This window comes from Equus quagga, chromosome 1, assembly GCF_021613505.1.
Source record: "Equus quagga isolate Etosha38 chromosome 1, UCLA_HA_Equagga_1.0, whole genome shotgun sequence".
Classification (NCBI taxonomy): domain Eukaryota; kingdom Metazoa; phylum Chordata; class Mammalia; order Perissodactyla; family Equidae; genus Equus; species Equus quagga.
Window position 1 is genome coordinate 145,855,962 of NC_060267.1, and position 19,355 is coordinate 145,875,316.

Genomic DNA, 19,355 nt, shown 5'->3' on the forward strand with positions numbered 1-19,355 from the left:
AGGGCTACCTGCCTGGTATATCCAACACTCAGCCTGAAACCAAAGTCCAAGAGAAAGGATTAGAAAGCTGCTTCCTTGTTGTTCCTGCTCAAACACACCCAGAAGCTCACAGTTCAGTGGTTAAAAAGCAGGCCCACTATTCTCCCTGACATTCTTCTAGTTGATGGAGTAGGTAAGAAGAGACGTTTTCCTAATGAGATTTAACAAAGTTATTTTCATTTTGAAAGGAAGACAGACGTAGCCCACAAAATGTAGAAATTTTCCTGAATTGGTGTTTTTACACTGATTATTCTTTTCTGAGGGAAGCTGGACCTCCTAGTCATTAGGGCTGACAGGAACTGGTGCCTGAGGGTCTCCTGGGAGCCTGGGGTACCAGAACATGCACACTGGAGCTGTCTCTCAAATGCAGGCACCCAGGCGACAGAGCAATGGGCTGCATATCTTGCCATGCTGAAACCTGGCCATGTGTCCAGCAGTCCCCATCTCCCTTTCACCTCTGGCCCAGGATCACTGGGGACCCTCCTCCCAAACCTGCTCTGTGTTTGGGTTTGGGCTTTGACAACAGGGCTCTGCGTGACAGTCTAGAGAAACTGTCAGGGACAGAGAGGGCCCTCGTCCGGCTCCTGGGGGTTCCCTCAAGATGCCAGAGCCAGGCCATCCCAGGAGGGAGGGGTCACAGCCAGGACACTGATGCAACCACAAGTGTGCCAGGGAAGTCCTAACCGTGCCCTCAGCTCCAAAGCAGACAGGCCCAAAGCAGACCTAGGAGCACCACGAGCATTATTCGAAGTGGTGGCAGGGATAGAAGCAGCAACTTAAATGTTTCTCCCTGGTCACAAAGGTATACATAGACACTGCAGAAAATACAGAGTATAATAGTCACCATCATCATTATAATGATGATGATGATGATGGATGAGTCTTAACAAAGACCTTCAGCTCCATTTCTAGGCAGACAACTCCACTCCTAGACACATGCATCTCTCTCTCTCATTGACTTATTTTTGATGTTCATGCCCTCCAATAGGAGGTAAGTACAGGGAGGCTAATGGATGTGGAAAGTGGAAGAAAGGCTGAAGTCACAAAATAACCAAAAATAAATGTTTTTAAAAGGAGGGGTAAATAGAAGAAAGAGAGTCCCACGTTCCCTGCCCACAGAGAGAAGCAGGATGGTTCAGACAGGAAGGTAGCCTCCCAACGGCACAGACCCGGACTCCACCCCTGCAGCAGCCCGAACCTCTTACACGCCCCTGAGATTCTCTGCCTTGGGGTAGAGACCGCTGCTTAGGATGGCAGTTTAGGGTAGAGTTGCCAGACAAACTACAGGACGCTCAGCTAAATCTGAATTTCAGAGAAACAATATTTGGGACATACACTGAAAAATCATCTGTTAGCTGAAATTCATAAATATTGCATGGGACACACTTACACTACATAATTATTCATCATTCCTGTGAAGTTCAAATTTCGCCGTGTGTCCCATATTTGTAGCTACTGTATCTGGCAACCCTGATTGGTGGCTCATTAGGAAAGGGGCTGCAGGGTGGGGTCCAGGCGCAGCAGCCTGGGGGTATCAGCGTGGCCACCAGGCCTTTCTTCAGAGACCTGATGGCCCCTCCAGGCTCGAGCCTCAGGAACCCCTAAAGCAGAAGGAGGAAGAGGAGAGGCCAGGGAAGGGGATAAGGCGTGTGGATGAGGAATGTTATACCTACAGATCAAATGACCGGGTGGAGACTCAAAACTGTGTTCTAGGAGAAGGGACAGAGGAACTGAGCTGTTTAGCTCGGAAGAGAAAAGGCAGTTAAGGAGGGGTGGGCACAACTGCCTTCCTTAATCGCTGATCAGTTTTCACCTGGAGGGCAGTCCTCAGTGGCTCCCGGGGGCAGTCAGGGCCGAGGTGGGGCAGGTGCGAGGAGTCTGATTTCAGTGGGGCAGGCAGCCAGGAGGAGGGGCCCCGCCACGGACGGGCTTCACCAAGAGGCCAGACTGGCATCTTCAAATGTCCAGCATGGACCACATCAGGCTGCTCAGGGAGTGAAATTCTCAAGCTACTCACCTGGGTTGTCCCCAGTGAAGGCCACCACTTTGCATCCTGGAGGAAATCCATAGCGCTGGACATAGTAGGAAGAAACGGCTCCCTGAGGAGAAAAAGCAAGCACACACTGCTGAGGCAAACCTCCTGCCCGGCACAGCCAGCCACGGGAATGCCGCCGGCTCCAGGTCACTGAGCCTGGAGTCCCAGCACGCCCTGTCGCAAACCAGGGAGGTCCCTGCTGTTTACAAAACGCCAGAGGAGCCCAGCACAGATTTGAAACCGCAAACATGAGCTCGCCCACCACCTCAAAGACCACTAGCTTCTGAGATTCAAGGCAGCTAGAACAAAGCAATCCTCAACCTGAACTTGCTTTGTGACCTCCAAATTCTGGATATAGCATTAAAAATAAACACATAAATAACAAGAGGACACCAGTCTGCAAACTCAGGGAAGCAGACAGTGCCTGACAGGTACACTGTATCAGCCCAGCAATTGGATTAAGAGAAATGGGACACGCAAGCGCAGACATCAACGCTCCAAGGAAAATAAACCAAAAAAAGCAGTGTAGGGGAGGGGACTCCAGGGCCACAGAGCAAACTTCTCTTCCCTTAAGGACGCCCTTCCTCCAGCTCTGTGAGCTGACTTCCGGGCACACTCTGGAAGATGATGGTGTGGCTCTGAGGTTCTGCTCATGGTGACAAAGGCTGTTTTCAGCATGTCAGTGTTGACCTCAGAAAAGTGCTTCAGTGGCTGGGACTCCCAAAAGGGACTACTCGCCATAGCCAGGTCCTCCTCCTGGCCCAGCCCTCCCAGCTCCACGACTCTCCCCAGGCCTCAGGGACCCTTCTTGCTTCACAGCCAACACTCTGTCCGACCCAGGATTGCTGGTTGTTCTGGCTGTGTGGCATGTGCTCCCCACCAAAGGGCCCTGAGGGCAGGGCTCTGGTCTCTCTCTACTCCATTTCCCCCACAGAACAGCCAAGAACTTATCCAGTCAACAAGGGGAAACCAGGTCGTTCAGAGCCAGTGTCTATTCTGAATGGGAGCACCAGGCCGATAGTTAGATGTTTTTAATATTACTGTGGGACCGGGCACTCTCTTAAGCACTTTAAATATATGAATTCATTTATTCTGTAGAACATCCCAATGAGATAGAAAGCATTAATGCTCCCATTGTTCCAGGAGCAATGGAAATGATGAGGAAACTGAGGCACAGGTGAAAGTCACAGAGCCGGTTAGTGGTAGAACCAGGATTCCACCCCAAGCAGTCTGGCGCCAGGGCCTGTGCCTGCCAGGCTCGCTGGTATTTCTTTGTACTTCCTCCAGACTGCCTGCTTCAAGCTTCGGTGGTCGTCCCTAGCCCTAAAATTTTAACATTCTGTGCATTTTTATTTAGGGTGTGCAATCACCCAGAACTTACGACTTCAGTGTTTTTCCTATTCTAATAAATTTCTAGTGGAATCTTCCAAAGTCCCTGCCCGCCCCCTGCCATGAGGCAGTAAGCTATATACGTACCCCAGTGCCTACTAAGTGCAAGGCACTGATCCAGACATTTTGCTTTGACTACATCAAAGACTTGTCTTATACTAGACTGAAAATCCCATGTGTAAATGGATGAATGAGTGTGAGCATATGTGTGTGTGTGTGTACTGCACTGCTTCCCTAGTAGCTGTTGACTCTTAAATGAGCCACAACACTGGAAAGGGACCTACCACAACTGAGCATGATGGTACTGGTGAGCCAAGCTTTTCCTCTAAATGAGGTGCACAGGCACCAAGGCAAGCCTGTGACCAGACTTTGTCCTGGATCTGCAACAAATTCATTCCAGAACCTAAGGAAGCAAGAAAACAAGAAACAGAAACATCTTGAAAAGGGACTTTTTGTAAAAATCAAAAATCTGGCAGAGAGCAGATCATTCTCTTGCAGCAAACTTGTACCTGGAGCTCTTTCCCAATGCAATGTGTACAATGTGCCTCGGTCATTCTGGAACCTGAGAACCAGAGGCTGGCAGGGCCCTTGGAAACACATGGCCCCACCACCTCCTCTAAATACTCCCCACAGGCTCAAACATCACAGCTAGTCTGGAAATCTGCTGTCTAAGGCCTGGAAGTGGGGGAACTATCTTGACTAGGACCCGCTCTTCGTGTCCCCGGGGGTTCAAGGTGTTTACTTGGAGGCAGCCCTGGTGCTGATATGGGTCAGCCCTCAGGGACTTCCCGATCACATCTCACTTTTCAAGGCAAGCCCACAGATGCCTCTAAACCTCCTCATGCTCCTCACTAAGATCAGCTCGCTAAGTCTTTCCTGTGACGATCCACTTCTTGCAAGGTTTTCCTGAGAATGGGAAAGGGGAGAGAACTCAGAGCACAGGTGGAGGGGCCTCCTCCTCCACTGGGCCAAGGTGGAAGCAGACAGAGCTGGGCTGGGACGCTGATGGAGTCACGTGCCCATGTGAGGAGGCTAGACAGCTGGTAACTTAGGAGGTGACTTCTCAGTTGAGACTGAGGGGAGCGGAGTGGAGGGCCCAGCTGAGGCTAAAGAACGTGAACCTCTGGAATGCCTACTGGAGTGGCGGTGGGACTTTCCCCAGCAGCACTTAACTGCCCCGGGGTAGACACAGGCGATTCCAGGTTTAGGGTTCTGCTAGTCTGAGTTCTTCGGAGCTAGCTGTAGGAAACCTTTCTTCTCTAGACCTTGAGTGAAACTTGGGGACCACTCCTTAGTCACCTTACTTTCTCTCCCTGAAAACTAGAATAACGTCTGGCATACAGTAGCACTCAAAAACTTCAGGTGAATTCCCAGGAGCCCCAGAACATTCCAAGACCCTTCTCTGAAGCCACTTTCACAGGTCTGGGCTCTTGCTCTGCCCTCTGCTCTCCTCTTCTACTCAAAAACCTTTTAGACTAGCCTCATCCAAGAGTTCCTTCAGCAACCTCCTCCCAGCTTTCCTTCCTCACTGGGATCGTTCACGTTTATTTCTGACAGGGTTTGGATTCCAGAAGCTCACAACTCTCATGAGTTCCTCAAATGTGAACAAGAACTTCAATAAATAACTCCTTGTGGGAGCCAGGCTCCAAGATGGCCCCTGCGCATCCCTGAGTCCTGGTGTTCACACCTTGTGAGGTCCCTGCCTCCCTGTATTTAGCTAGCTTGGTGTGACCGGTAGGATGGAGCAGCAGTGATGGTATGTTACCTTCAAGATTAGGGTGTAAAAGACTCTGCAGGCTCTTCTTAGCCACTCTCTCCTTCTCTCATCCCTCGCTTGGGGGAAACCCAGCTGCATTGTCATTAACAGTCCCACAGGAGGCCCACATGGTGAGGACCTGAGGTATCCAGCTCTGGAAGTGGATCCTCAAGCCTCAGTTGAGCCTTCAGATGACTGCAGTCCTGGTTGCCAGCTTGACTGTCAACTCATGAGAGATCCTGAGCCAGAACACCCGGCTAAGCTACTCCCAGATTACTGACCTTCAGAAACCCTGTGAGATAATGAACATTTGTGGTCTTCAGCTGCTAAGCGTTGGGGTCACTTGTTACACAGCAAAAGATAACTAATACGCTCCCTTTTAGGCAATAGATGATAGAGCTGGAAGACTGGCACCCACCCAGGGTGGATGAGGCTCACACTGCTCGCACACCCACAGGCCCACAGACCCGCTTTACAGGCACACACCCAGGATTCTGAAGGCTCACCATCACTGTAGTCAATTGGGGAGTAAGAGCCAAGGAAGAGGGAGGCAGCAAAACTACTGACCAAAGAAATTCTCTGTAAAAGAAAGAAATACAGTGAGATATGACTCACTTCCGTGTATCCTAAGAACTGAATACTTTGGACACATACACACAACACGAGAAGACTTTTAAATTGGGGAGGGAAGTGGAAACTTGGAGCAAGATGCCCCCATAATGCCAGGGACTGAGTGTCCCCAGTAAGAGCATTCTGAGCAGCTGGAATACCAAGAACCGACTCTCTGGGAGAGCACCTCACTCTGCAGTTTCTGACGGGCCATAAAACTGCAATTTCAACTAAGACAAAAAACAAGCAGCCATGTGAAAAACTCATGCTTAGGAAAGTGAGTCTTCCACCCGGACTCCACACGCTGGGGTGCCCTGACTTCCTTCCTCTATTTCTGTGGTCTTTATAACCAGTCACAAAGGAAGAGGGATGTGCAGCCACAGGACTCAGAACCGACAAAGATACTCTCGAGGGTTCAGAAGAATGTAAATGAAAGCTGGCTCCTCGGAAGCCAGAGACCCCAGACATGAGCTGGGGGAACTGATAACGGATTTCAAATGTCAGCCCGAGGGTCTGTGCGTCCACATGGGAATCATGGCCCTTGGACAGGGGAGAAAATGCCATCACTTCCTGTGCCCCTCAGGCCACCTCTGTTGCACACACAGAATGTGGAGTGAGTTTTTCATTGTCCTTGGCCCCCAAAACTGACGTTAATGGCTACTGCTGCAGAGTAATCTGGAATCTTGAATCATTCAATAATAAACTGCATGTTAACTTCCAAGATTAAAAAGGCACTTTGGTTTAACATGCGCTGATCATTTTCTAATTATTCTGAGATAAAAATCACTAGCCAGGGTGTCAAGCTGCTTCTCAGGAGGCATTAAGTGCTGGCTTTCAGCAATGGTGGATCGAGGAAGGAATCTGGGTTCCTGGGACGCAGGCTCTGATTGAAGGGCCACAGCTAGGGACACATCGGTCCAGATTTCCACATCTCCAAAGAAAACAATGACCCCACGCCAATCAAGTGCCTGGTAGCCATGTGCATTAACCATACAGGAAACCAAGTGGACAGAGCCTAACGGGCAGCCAGATCTCCCTCTCTGGGGGACCCAGGAAGACCCCAGTCCCCGCTGCTCCCACCCTGATCCTGACCTCCATCCCCTTCTGAACAGGAAAGCCCCTGACTTCTTTTTCCCACAATTCCACTCCTTCCCTCCTCTTTGGAAATAACCTAACAAGGAGAAAATAAGAAAACTGAATATATCATTTTTAACGTCTGCTAATCAATGTTTTTAGCCAACGCATACGAGACGTATTTTTGCTAAAAGTAAGCATTATAAAAGGAATTCACCTGTGCCTTTTAACCAAATGGGAAAGTTTAACCAACCTCTGTGTGTGAGTAGGCCTCAGGGTTCTGCTGGTAAATCTTTGCGATTTGGTTTCCTGTAAAACGCTGGAAAAAGAGTGAAAATTGTAAAAAACCCAAATGGTAAGTGGAATGATCAACTCCCTAAAGTGGCTTTAGTGTGGCACACTTTAGGTATTAGTTAGTATAATGAAAGCTTTTAAAAAGCCTCCAATCTGGGGATGTTTGCTACCTCCCGAACACTCCTGAACAAGCCCTGCTCCTCACACAGCGCCGTCAGTGACCAACAAGGGCACCCGTGAGGGGCCTCGGGCACTTTCCTCACCCACACTCTTCTTACCTCAGGTGGCCCAAGTAGGGTTGGCCCTATCCCCCAAACCTCCACTCCAGTGAGGAGTTGCACAACCCGAGCTGGGCCAGTCACAGCCACCCCTGGGACCGTGGCTGAAGCCAGCAGGAAAGAGGCACTCTTTTCTTTTTTTTAAAACTTTGCCAGGAGCTGCACTAAGTGTGTTATATGCATTGACTCCTTTCAGCTTCAAAGCTATGCAAAATGTCAGTCCTATTTTTACCCCCAGCTTAGAGAGGCTGAAATCGAGGTGCCATCATTACCCCCACACATAGCAGTTTGATGCGAGGAGCACAGTCGTGTTCACACCTCAGCTCCGACCTGGGAACACACAAGAGGAGGCCTGCCCTTGCTCGATGGGCGGCACAGGGAGGCAGGATGGCCTTGATCAGAACCTGGGGCCAGAGTGCCTAGTCCTGGGCTCCAACCAGCCTCATGCGATCCCCATAGGGGTAGGTCACCAGCTGTGTCCTCCTAGACACCCAGGAGAAGGGACCAGAGACAGCAACCAGACCTTCCTCCCCGGACGTGCCCCAGTCCCCAGCCCATGGCGGGCGCTGCCCACCTCATAGGCGCGGGACCCAGTGAGGCAGCTGAGAGCCTGGGCCCCACCCACAGCGGCCTCCAGCTGGCGGCACTGGGCTGTGGTGCTGGAGTCCATCCACACTGGGCAGTCACTGATGGAGAAACAGGCCTGGAGAGAAGAGACAAAGGCGCAGGCTTGAGCTCTGCCTGCTGATTCTGGGGGCCACCCCAGCACTGGCGGTGACACTGCCCATCACAGCAGGTGTGAGCGCCTCTTTCTTAGATGTGACCTTGGGAGATGCATGGACAAGCTCTGCATGCCCAAACCTCGGCCTGGCTCAGTGGGGTGTCTCCCCAGAAAGGTCGAGGTTGAAGGTTCTGGTGAGGGGGCCGGAGCACTGCAGGTGACACTACAGATGGGCATGGAAGGAAGACAGCTGCAGCAAAGGGAAGCTCTGCTGGGCCATCTAGAGCCCAGGAGAAAAGGAGAGACCAGAGCCTGGCTTCCCAGCATCCCTGGGAGGCATCATGTCCCAGGGGGAGATTCGTGAGGGCAGAACCTGCCCGAGTCATGCTGGGCAGGAGGGGATCCGTGTGATAAGGACTGTTAGCCCTCTGTCTAGACACCAGGTAAGTCCATCACAGGGAGGCAGCGCAGACCATGCTTACAGGACTACTGCCCAAGCCACCTGCCTACACACCTGACAATGCAAAAAAGCCCCAGACTTCAGGGCCCACAGGGCTCGGAGCCCTTGTCCCCCGTCTACAGAAGTTTCCCTGACTCCTGCAGCATGCCCAGTTACCTGCAGCTGCTCATGCAACGGGAGGTTTGGTGACAGGCTTGTCAGCACCTGGCTGGCCCCAGTCTTCCAGTATACACTTCCGTGTTGCTGTCAAGGAAAAACCCAAGCACATGTTCACGTGGTCACACAATGGTGTCACAGCCTCCTGGAGACCCAGAAAGACCCTAGACCACAGGCCAAAGAACTGGGCTCCAAGCCTGCCTCTACCACTTCTCAGTCACAGAGCTCATCACCTTTATCAGACTTGGGTCTCATTTCTACAGAATGGGGAGGAACTCTGCCCTGTCCACCGCAAAACTTGGAGTAAGGGTCCAAGAAACAATTATTGGTCTGGATTTTGGTGCCTTTGTAAAATAGCATTTAAATATATTACTCATAATATTACCTGAAATTCACTCATTCAGTCACTTATTCATTCATTCAACAACATTTATTTAGCACCTAGATCATGACAGGCATGGGACAGATGAATAAGGCAGTCTTGTCCCTATTCTGCAGGATATTGGAATTGAGTCAGGGAAAAAGACACAAATGTATAATTACAAAACCCTGGAGGTGCAGTGACAGGGCCGTGGGAACACAGAGGATGGGCATCTAACCAGCTCGGGGTATAGATGGAGAGGTGGAAGTGATGATCAGGAAAGGATCCCAGAGTTGAGTGTGTGGGCACTCCATGCAGACAGTAACCTGAGGTGTCTGGCAGGTACAAGGAAGGGTGGTATTCTAAGCAGCAGGCCTGAGGCTGGGGCAGGAGGTAGGTGATGGGGCTGGAGTGGGTGGTGGCAGCCTGAGCACCAGGGCCTTGACATCCATGCTTAGAAGGTTGGGGTTTATATTGGAGATGGTGGGGACTCTAGATTAGCAGGGGAGTGATGTGGCCAGGGATGAAAGTATGAAAGAGCCTGTGGGAGTCATGGAGAAGTAGGCTGGAGGCAAGGAGGCTGTAGCAGAGTCCAGAGGAAAATGATGGGTACTAGGCCTGGGGCAACAGAAACAGAGGTGGAGAAGAGATGGTAGATGCATTGTCATGTACAAATCAACGTGGGGAACCCCTAGATGGATGAGGGGATGGAAGACGGAAGAGTCAAGAATGACGCTTGGGTCGTGGTCCTGGGTGGATAGAGAGAATGCCCCAAGAAAGGGAAGCCAAGGAGGAGGAGCTCTGGGGGTAGACAGAGCGCTCAGTCTGGGACATAAGTTTGAGGTGTTCATGGGACGCTGGGCCATAGGGACAGGGGGGCAATGCCTAGGAGGGAGAGGATGTCTAGGCCTAGGGTTCAGGTGAGAGAAGCGGAAAAGATCCCCCAGGGAATCTGTCCAGTTTACCAAGGACAGGAGCAATAAATTCCTGTTAGGTCAGGGGAAGAAGAGGCATCTCCAGAAAAATTAGCAAGTGCTCTCTAACAAGGATGTGAAAATGAACTAATCCAGCATGGAGCAAAGTGATTCAGAGGACGAGACTGCACTTGGGTCCTGACTCTCCCTCCTAGCAGCTATGTGACCTTGGGCAAGTGACATCATCTCTCTGTGCCTCAGTTTCCCCATGTAAATGGCAATGATAATAAAAACCGTAGCTAAAACTTAAATAAAATTTTATGCACTGTTCTACGTATTTAACACTCACATTGACCCTATGGCAGATGAAGGTATGGAGGTAAGAGAAATCTGGATGATGAGCCCAGGCCACTGCTTGTAAATGGCAGGGCTGGGGATCAAACCAGGCAGCCTGACCAGAACCCCTGTGCTAACCACTCCACGATACCACCTCGTAGAATCGTTATAAGGATTAAGTTAGATAGTGGCATACACTAAGTAGGCTCAGTCAATGTTCTTTGTTATTATTATTACTAATATCTATACTACTAAATCTACTATCATTATTAGTATAATTTTTGACTTTGCTTTTACTTCCATGAAATAGAAAACAATTTTAGTGCCCCCAAACAATCATAATAAATTCATGTCAGATGCTTCCTCCATCCCCTTAGATGACCTCTATCCAGTCTCTCCTCACCCAGTGTCCTATTTGCACGGTGCTTAATTGTAAGAACTGTCTCAGATCTTTTTGCAAGGAGCCAAGCTATACATCCTCCAAGGTCAAACGGCTGTAGCGATTTTTACTAACAGAATGTGTGCAGTGGTTCTCAAGAGCGAGCACCTTCCCTCCAGGGGAGCCGTCTCCTCAGCACCGGCACCACTGCGCGAGACAGCTGCCCTCATGTGGTGGATGGATGCTGCTGCAAACACACCTGGCCTGCCCCAGACAAGGCGAGGACTTGAGAGAAGTCAAAGCCCGAAGTCTTCATCTTCTCCAAGATGATATCCAAAGCCTGGGAAGAAAAACAGGATCCACCGTGACTGTGACGAACCACTGAATTAGGCAAACAAGCCTTGAAATTGCAATGTAAGTGCTTGCCATTATGGCGGAGGTGAGAAAGAGGAACTGATGCTGGGGATTTGTAAGCATCAGAATACATTTACTAAACAGGCAGGCATCAATCAAACGCAAAGGTGAACTATGCTAAATATATTTTAAATAAATAGAATCATAAACCATCAATGCTCAAACTTTGCTTCTCCAATTTGTGACTTCCAAGCACTCAGGAAGAGCAAAAACAAGGTGACTCAAATTTTGGTTTCCTTTCTTTGCATTTCCAACGCACTATATTAGTGACATGACTTCACTGCAGTGGAGAAATGAAGAGTGAAGCAGAGGGCTCCCATCAGAAGGGGGATCCAGGCCTAGACTCCCTGTGTCCAAGAGTGCAAGGTTGGAGGGAGCAGGTAGAAATGGTGGCCATTTGTACCAACCCCTCATTCCACCCTCCACCATCTGGTTGGAATCTCCTTTCTAGCAAGACCCCATGGGTGGGATGGATGGTGCTGCCCAGCAGAGCTTGATACTTCCTCTAGGATTTCACATCAGGAATTAGAGTCATCGCAGGTTGGGTTTTTCTTGAGGGTAAAGAAGCCACTGGAACTTTGGCCTGAGCCGCCATCCGCACCCTATGCTAGGAGGGCACCTTTCACAGCCTTGGCTGTGGCTGCCAACTTGGCTCTGCTGCCAAACCTCAGGCGAGGAGAGGCGCACAGCTGCAGCAGGGAATGGCAAAGCTAGGACAGGTCCAGTCCTGGGGGGCTGCTGAGGATCAGAAATCACCCTGGCCCCAATACCAAGTCTGGCTCTCTACCCACTTGCTACCTCCCCAGAGTTAAGGCTTTGTCTTATCAGAAGCACTTGATGTCATCACTGGGACTCTAGACACCAACTCGTGCCTATCATCCCTATCCCCACCACTACTTCCCCTTGGTATAGCTCAGCCCTATCAAGTACATTCTGGCCAGCCTGTCTGGTGGAAATTCATCCTTTACGCCATTCCTCCAGTATGAGTCAGGGTCAGGCTGACAAAAAAGAAATCACACTAGTTACCTTAACAGAAAGACAGGGAATTGTTAAGCAGTTACTGGAGGACTGGAAAAGCTTTTGGCAGACACATTAAGTGCTACCTTTGGCTGACCTCTAGTTTCAGGATCTTGGGTCCCGTGTGGCATAGGAGGCAGCCTCTGGCCCTCTCATGCCTGTCTGTGTTGTCTACACCCCTGATCCTATGGCCCCATGGGTCACCTAGATTTGGTAATAGGCATCTTCCTCTCTTGTTGGTCCTGAGCAGACAGGCCTGGCTTCAGATTGGTCTCAGCCTGACTGGTCAGGTCATATGCCACCATTCTGAGTGTCTCTGCCCCTGGAGCTGAATGAAGGTTCTGGGGCTGAGCACCAAGACCCCTAGGGCTGTATTTGGATCTCAGGGTACAAGGGTGGCCACAGGGCCTGACTGCAGAGTATCTGGGAAAGGTTTGCTCTGTGGTATTTTAAAGATGGTTACTGGCAGGGCTTTCCAGCTGCTATGGCTCTGGACCTGGAAGCCCTTTGTGAATCCTCTCAGCTCAGGAGCAGTGACACCAGCTGAGGCTGAGTCCGGCCCTAGGAACTATGCAGACTCCACTTCCCCATGAGGACCTGGTCTCAAGAGATGTCTCATGAGCTGCCATGTTCAGGCTTCCTAGAAAATTTCCAGTGATCCAGGTCTGCTGGGGACGGGAGAGGGACAGGACTCCCTGTGCTTACCTTGACCCACATCAGGACAGGAGAAGTCACTGTCAGCCCATTCTCATGAACATGAACTCCACCCTGAGTCCTACAAGGACAACAAGAGACAAGATGGAATAGAGCCTCAGGCAGGCTGAGTACTGCAAAGCCAGCAGGTGCACAGTGGTGGCAGATCCTGGATACCCCCAGTGGAAGGAGAAACGCCCCCACCCCCAACCTCAAGCAGGAACTCCAGATTGAACAGGCATGACTGCTGGGTAAGAGGGAAAGAGAAGCCATGGAAATTGGCCAGAGTGGCCCAGAGCTAGCAATTCTCAGAAAGCACCAACAAAAACAAGCCTTAATGTAAGAGGTCACCCTGGAAGGAAGCAAGGTGTCACTTGGTTCAGTGACCAGGAAGGGACCTGGGGAGTGTGGGGTTGGATTAGAGGCCCTCCCAAACTCACTGGGTTTGGGGAGGTAGAAGAGGTGTGGCTACAGAGACGTGCTGTGTCTGTGGGAAAAGTTCTTGGCTATCAGACCAGGGAGTCCTTGGATTACAAGCCCTGGAAGGTTACCTGGACCCCTCTCCCTACCCTCCTCTTTCCTACAAGACCCTCATGCAAATAGCTGATTTGATAAAATCCAAGCCTTTCAACTATAAGTTTAAAAAACCCAGGCTCAGAATCCATACCAAGATGCTATTAGATAACCATGCGACACTGCCATTCTATTTCAAAGTATCCAGCCAAAAGAAATGAAAGCGTAAGTCCATAGAAAGATGTGTACACAAATGTTCACAGCAGTCTTATTTGTAATAACAAAAACTGGAATCAATTCAGCTGTCCCTAAGCAGGTGAAGAGATAAGTTGTGGTATATACGTCACAGAGTACTACAGAGCAGTAAAACACCTAACTACTGATACACACACCAACGCGGATGAATCTCAACTGATCACGCTGAGCAAAGGAATTAGACACAAAAGAGTCCATATTCCACGATGCCATTTGTATAACATGTTAGAAAACGCAGATCCACCTGTTGTGAAAAAGCAGATCAGTGGTTTCCCACGTCCAGCAGGGAGGAAGGGACAGACTGCAAAGGGGCACAAAAAACCTGTTGAGGGTGATGCAGAGTCTGTATGTTGATTGTGGTGGTGGTTTCACAGGTCTAGGTCTGCCTCTGTCAAATGCATAGAACTGTACATTTTAATGGATGCTTCTTTTCATACATAAATTGTACTCAATAATACTGTTTTTTTTTTTAAAGATACTATTAGGAAAAAGGTGGAAAGGAGCAGTAAACTTACCTACAGAAAATAAAAACTCATCAGAAAAATATGTTGCCTTTACAAAACACACGAAAATTGCAACCAAACATTCCACGATGTATTTAACAACTGAAAATTGGCAATTCCTGCTAAGAAGGAAGACTGGAGCTACCCCATATCACCAAAAGCATCAGGCCCAAATGGTTTCACAGAAAAATTCTACCAAACCTTTAAAGGACAAATACTTCTAATACTATTTAAATTGTTCCAGAGCACCTAAAAGAAGAAAAATTTTCCAATTCTGTTTATAAAATAAATATAAAACTAACACCAAAACCTAAAAAATACTATACCAAAAGTACAAGGAACAAAAGAAAAGAATAGATTAATTATACTTTATCAAAATTAAAAACTTTTGTTTCAAAAGACCATCAAGAAAGTGAAAACACATTCCACAGAATGGGAAAAAGTTTTGAAATCATATACATGATAAGAGATTTGTATCCAGAATATGTAAAGAACTTTTACAACTCAATAATAAAGACAAATAATGCAGTTTCAAAATAGGTAAAGGGTCTGAATAGACATTTCTCCAAAGAAGATATACAAATGGTCAAAGATACTCAACACCATGAGTCATTGGAAAGATGCAAATCAAAACCACCATAAGATACCATTTCACACCCACCAGGATAGCTATAACCTATAAGCAAAGAGATAGTTAAAAACAAATGTTGGCAAGGACATGGAGAAATTGGAACCCTCATATGCCACTAGTGGGAATGTAAAATGGTATAGTTGCTTTGGAAAAGTCTGTTAGTTCATCAAAATGTTGAACATGGAGTTACCACATGACTCATCAATTCCATACCCAACAGAAGTGAAATGAAATGAATAGAAATGCAAACAAGTCCACACAAAAACATGTACACTATGTTAGTCTGCTTGGGCTGCCATAACAAAATACCACAGACTGGGTGGCTTAAACGATGAATATTTATTTTCTCACAGTTCTGGAGGCTGGAAGTCCAAGATCAACGTGTCAGCAAACTCAGCTTCTGGTGAGACCTCTCTTCTTGGCTTGCAGATGGCTGCCTTCTCGCTGTGTCCTCACATGGCCTTTCCTCTGTGCACACTCAGGAAGAGAGGGGAGAGAGTTCTGGTGTCTCTTCCTCTTCTTCTAAGGACACCAGTCCTACTGGAGGAGGGCTCCACCCTTATGATCTCATTTAACCTTAATTACTTCCCCAAAAGCCCCAACTCCAAATAGTCACATTTGGGGGTTGGGGCTTCAACATGGTTTTTTTAGGGAGACACAATTCAGTCTGTAACATACATGAATGTTCATAGCAGCACTACTCCTAACAGCCAAAAAGTGGAACCACCCAAATATCCATCAACTGAGGACGGATGAACAAAATGTAGTATTATCCATACAATGAAATATTATCGAGCTTATTATAAAAAGGAATGAAGTACTGATACATGCTAAGACATGGATGAACTCTGAAAACACGCTAAGTGAAAGAACCTTGTCAAAAAACACCACGTATTATATAAATTCATTTATATGAAATGTCCAGAATAGGTAAATCCATAGAGATAGAGTAGATTTTGGTTGCCAGGGCTGGGAGAGGGGGAATATGGAATGACTGCTATTGAATATGGGATTTCTTTTTTTTTTTTTAAAGATTGGCACCTGAGCTAACATCTGTTGCCAATCTTCTTTCTTCTTCTTCTTCTTCTTCTTCTCCTCAAAGCACCCCCAGGACATAGTTCTATATTCTAGTTGTGAGTGCCTCCGGTTGTGCTATGTGGGACACGGCCTTAGCATGGCCTGATGAGTGGTACCATGTCCACGCCCAGGATCCGAACCCGTGAAACCCTGGGCCGCTGAAGTGGAGTGCATGAACTTTAAGCACTCGGCCACAGGGCCGGCCCCAAGGACTTCTTTTTGAGGTGATGAAAATGTTCTAAAATTACACAGCAGTGATGGTTACACAGTTCTGTAAATATATTAAAAACCCCTGAATTGTACATTTTAAAAGAATGAATTTTATGGTATGTGAATTATATCTTGATAGAGCTGTTTTGTTTTTTTTTAAGATATGATGGGGGAAAAAAACCTGTATTAACCTGTATTAAGGAAAAGAAAATTTCCATGGCTCAACACAGTTGAAGTTTATTTCTCACTCATAATCATGGGGTGGTGGGGACCAGGAATGGAGAGCAGGGAAATCTGTTCCATGCAGTTATTCAGGGAGCCAGGAGGATGGTGGCTCTGTCATCTTCCAAGTGGCTTCCACGGCTGCTCTGGACACTCACATCCAGCCACAGAGCAGAGGAAGCGACAGGGCAGAGGATGGCAAGGAGGTTCATATGGACTAGTCTGGCAGAGGCTGTTCACTTTCTCCCACGTACTGCTGGTTAGGGCGCAGTCACATTTAACACAACTGCAGGGAAGACAGGAGTGTGCCCAGGAGGAAGAGGAAATGGGCTTAGAGGATAATTGGTCTGTTCTGCCACAAAACCCCTCTTTTACAATAGTAAAAAGATACAACAGTTAGAAATAAGCTTAAAAAGAATTATGTGCACCAGGTAGTTTTTGCCTTGTTACAAACTACTTCAGATCTTAGCAGCTTGAAACTACTAAGCTCACTTAGCTGACAATTCTGTTGGTCAGTTACTGGGCTGGGCTCAGCTGGGTGGTCCTTCTGGGCTCAGCTGGGCTCACTCACATATTTGTGGTCAGCTATCAGTAGCTAGGGGGCTCCGCTTCTGGAGGCTGGCTTCTGCTTCTCTGAGCTGGGGAAATGTGGGCAACTAGGCCACACGTCTCTCACCCACTAGCAGGCTAGCCTGAGCTTGCTCATGTGGCGGCTGGACAGGGTTCCAAGAGCGAGAGCAGAAGTGCACAAGGCCTCTTGAGGCCTGGGTTTACAACTGGCACAGTGTCACCTCCCCCACATTCTACTGGTTAAAATCAACAAGTCAGGAAATGACTCCATCTCTTGATGGAAGGAGCTGGAAAGTCACATTGCAGAGGGCAGGGGTACAGGGAGGGGTGGAGAATTGTGGTCATTTTTGCAGTATACTACAATGTACAAAATCCATATGTCAAACATATTAAAACACACATGGCATACTCAAAAGAAGACTTGAGCAAATGGAAAGACACAGCAGATGCTTAGCAGGAAGACTCAGTCTCATAAATACACCAATTCTCCCCAAGTTAATCTACAAATGTAAAATGATCCCAATAAAAATATTAACAATTTTGCTTCCTGGAACCTTAAAAGCTAATTCTAAGGTACATATCAAAAAAGAACAAGAAAGAATAGCCATGGAAACTGAAATAGAAGAACAATGAGAGGGGACCAACAATTCCAGATATTAATGATATTAGAAAGCTGGAATAATTAAAACTGTGTGTTACTGGCTCATGAACAGACCTGCTAACCAATGGAATAAAAGAAAATGCCCAGAAATAGATCTAAATGTGCATACGCATTCAGCATATGATAGAGCTGGTGCTTCAAATCAGAGAGGTAAAGATGGACTTCTAAAAAAATGGTGTTAAAACAACTGGAGAGTCATCTGGAAAAAAACTAAAGTTGGATATAAATGCCATGCGATGTACCTAGATAAACTTCAAATATTTTTATGTAAGAAAACTGAAATCCTACAAGAATTGGACGAAAACACAGGTGAAGTAATTCATAATCGTGGAATAAGGAAGGCCTTTTAAACTGACTCAAAATCTAGAAGCAATAGAAGAGATGGAGAAATTCGATGGCATAAAAAACAAAAACCCATGTATGGCAACATCAACCATCACCCACACACAAGTCAAAAACAAACAAAACTCTGAGAAGCACATTTGCAATTAATTTAACAACCAAGAGATAATTATCCTAATATATAAAGAGTTGCTGGTTGTCTAGTGGTTAAGATTTGGTGCTCTTACCACTGTGGCCTGGGTTCATTTCCCGGTCTGGGAACCACATCACCCATCTGTTGGTTGTCATACTGTGGTGGCTGTGTGTTGCAGTGATGCTGAAAGCTATATCATTGGTATTTCAAATACCAGCAGGGTCACCCGTGGTGGACAGGTGTCAGCAGAGCTTCCAGATTAGACAGACTAGGAGGAAGGACCTGGCCACCCACTCCCGAGAAAACTGGCCATGAAAACCCTAAGAAGAGCAACAGAGCATTATCTGATACACCGCTGAAAAATGAGAGCATGGCGCAAGAGCCCGGGCAGAGTTCTGCCCTGCTGTACACATGGTCTCTAGGAGTGGGAATCAACTCGACGGCACCAACAACAAAAAGATGTGCTAAGAACTAGATAACCAATCCAACAGAAAAATGGGCAAAGGACATGAAAACAACTTCACAGGAAAAAAAATTCAAGTAGCTCTTCAACATAAGAAAAGATGCTCAACTTCATTCATGAGAGACATGCAAAGTAAACCTACACAGAGATACCATTTTTCACCTCTCTGATGGTCAAAGAACCGAAAACTCTTTTATGACAAGACTGAATTGGCAGCACTGTAGGCAAACGGGCACTGCCATGTGTTGTTGGGGGGTGAAATCAATACAATCCCTAAGGGAGGCAATTTGGCCACATCTTCCAAAATTATAAATCTATTTGCTCTTTGATCCAGCAATTCTATTTCCAAAGTTTATCTTACAGATAAACTGGCACATGTATGTAATGGCATATGTAAGGTAATTTACCGCATCATTTTTCACTGAAAATAATTCAATGTCCTTTGATAGGAGATGGTCCACCTACACAATGGAATACTACGTACCTATAAAAAGAACACAGAAGCTCTACGTACTGACATGGAAACATAGACCAAATTACTGTGAAATGAACAAAGCAAAGTACAGAATGGTGTGTACAGGATGGTTTTTTGTGTAAGAAAGGGAGAAAATAAAAATATTCCTATCTGCTTTTATTTCCATTTATATGGAACATTGGAAGGACACACAACAAACCAACTAAAGAAGTTATCTGTAGAGGAGGGCAGGAGAAGAGAGATGAGACTGATGTGGATTAAGGCTGCCCCAGCTAGAGAAGCCCAAGGTGACCTGGCCTACATGCCAAACTATACGACCCAGTGGACTTTTTTTATGGTACGAATTAGGACCGCCCCAGGGAGAGAAGCCCAGGG

At 47.5% G+C, this 19,355-nt stretch overlaps 1 protein-coding gene across 3 annotated transcripts in view; it reads right to left on the reverse strand.

Annotated features, from left to right (window-relative positions):
* Positions 1 to 19,355, reverse strand: part of XYLB (xylulokinase) — a 49,708-nt gene that overhangs the window by 25,077 nt on the left and 5,276 nt on the right. For all 3 annotated transcript variants that reach the window (XM_046646622.1, XM_046646608.1, XM_046646614.1), the window contains 8 exons: positions 12,938 to 13,007; positions 11,061 to 11,141; positions 8,812 to 8,898; positions 8,049 to 8,177; positions 7,156 to 7,221; positions 5,726 to 5,798; positions 3,748 to 3,866; positions 2,057 to 2,138 (listed from right to left, as the gene is read on the reverse strand). In XM_046646622.1, coding sequence (XP_046502578.1) covers positions 2,057 to 2,138; positions 3,748 to 3,866; positions 5,726 to 5,798; positions 7,156 to 7,221; positions 8,049 to 8,177; positions 8,812 to 8,898; positions 11,061 to 11,141; positions 12,938 to 13,007 — 707 coding nt within the window. The remainder of the gene's footprint in view (positions 1 to 2,056; positions 2,139 to 3,747; positions 3,867 to 5,725; positions 5,799 to 7,155; positions 7,222 to 8,048; positions 8,178 to 8,811; positions 8,899 to 11,060; positions 11,142 to 12,937; positions 13,008 to 19,355) is intronic.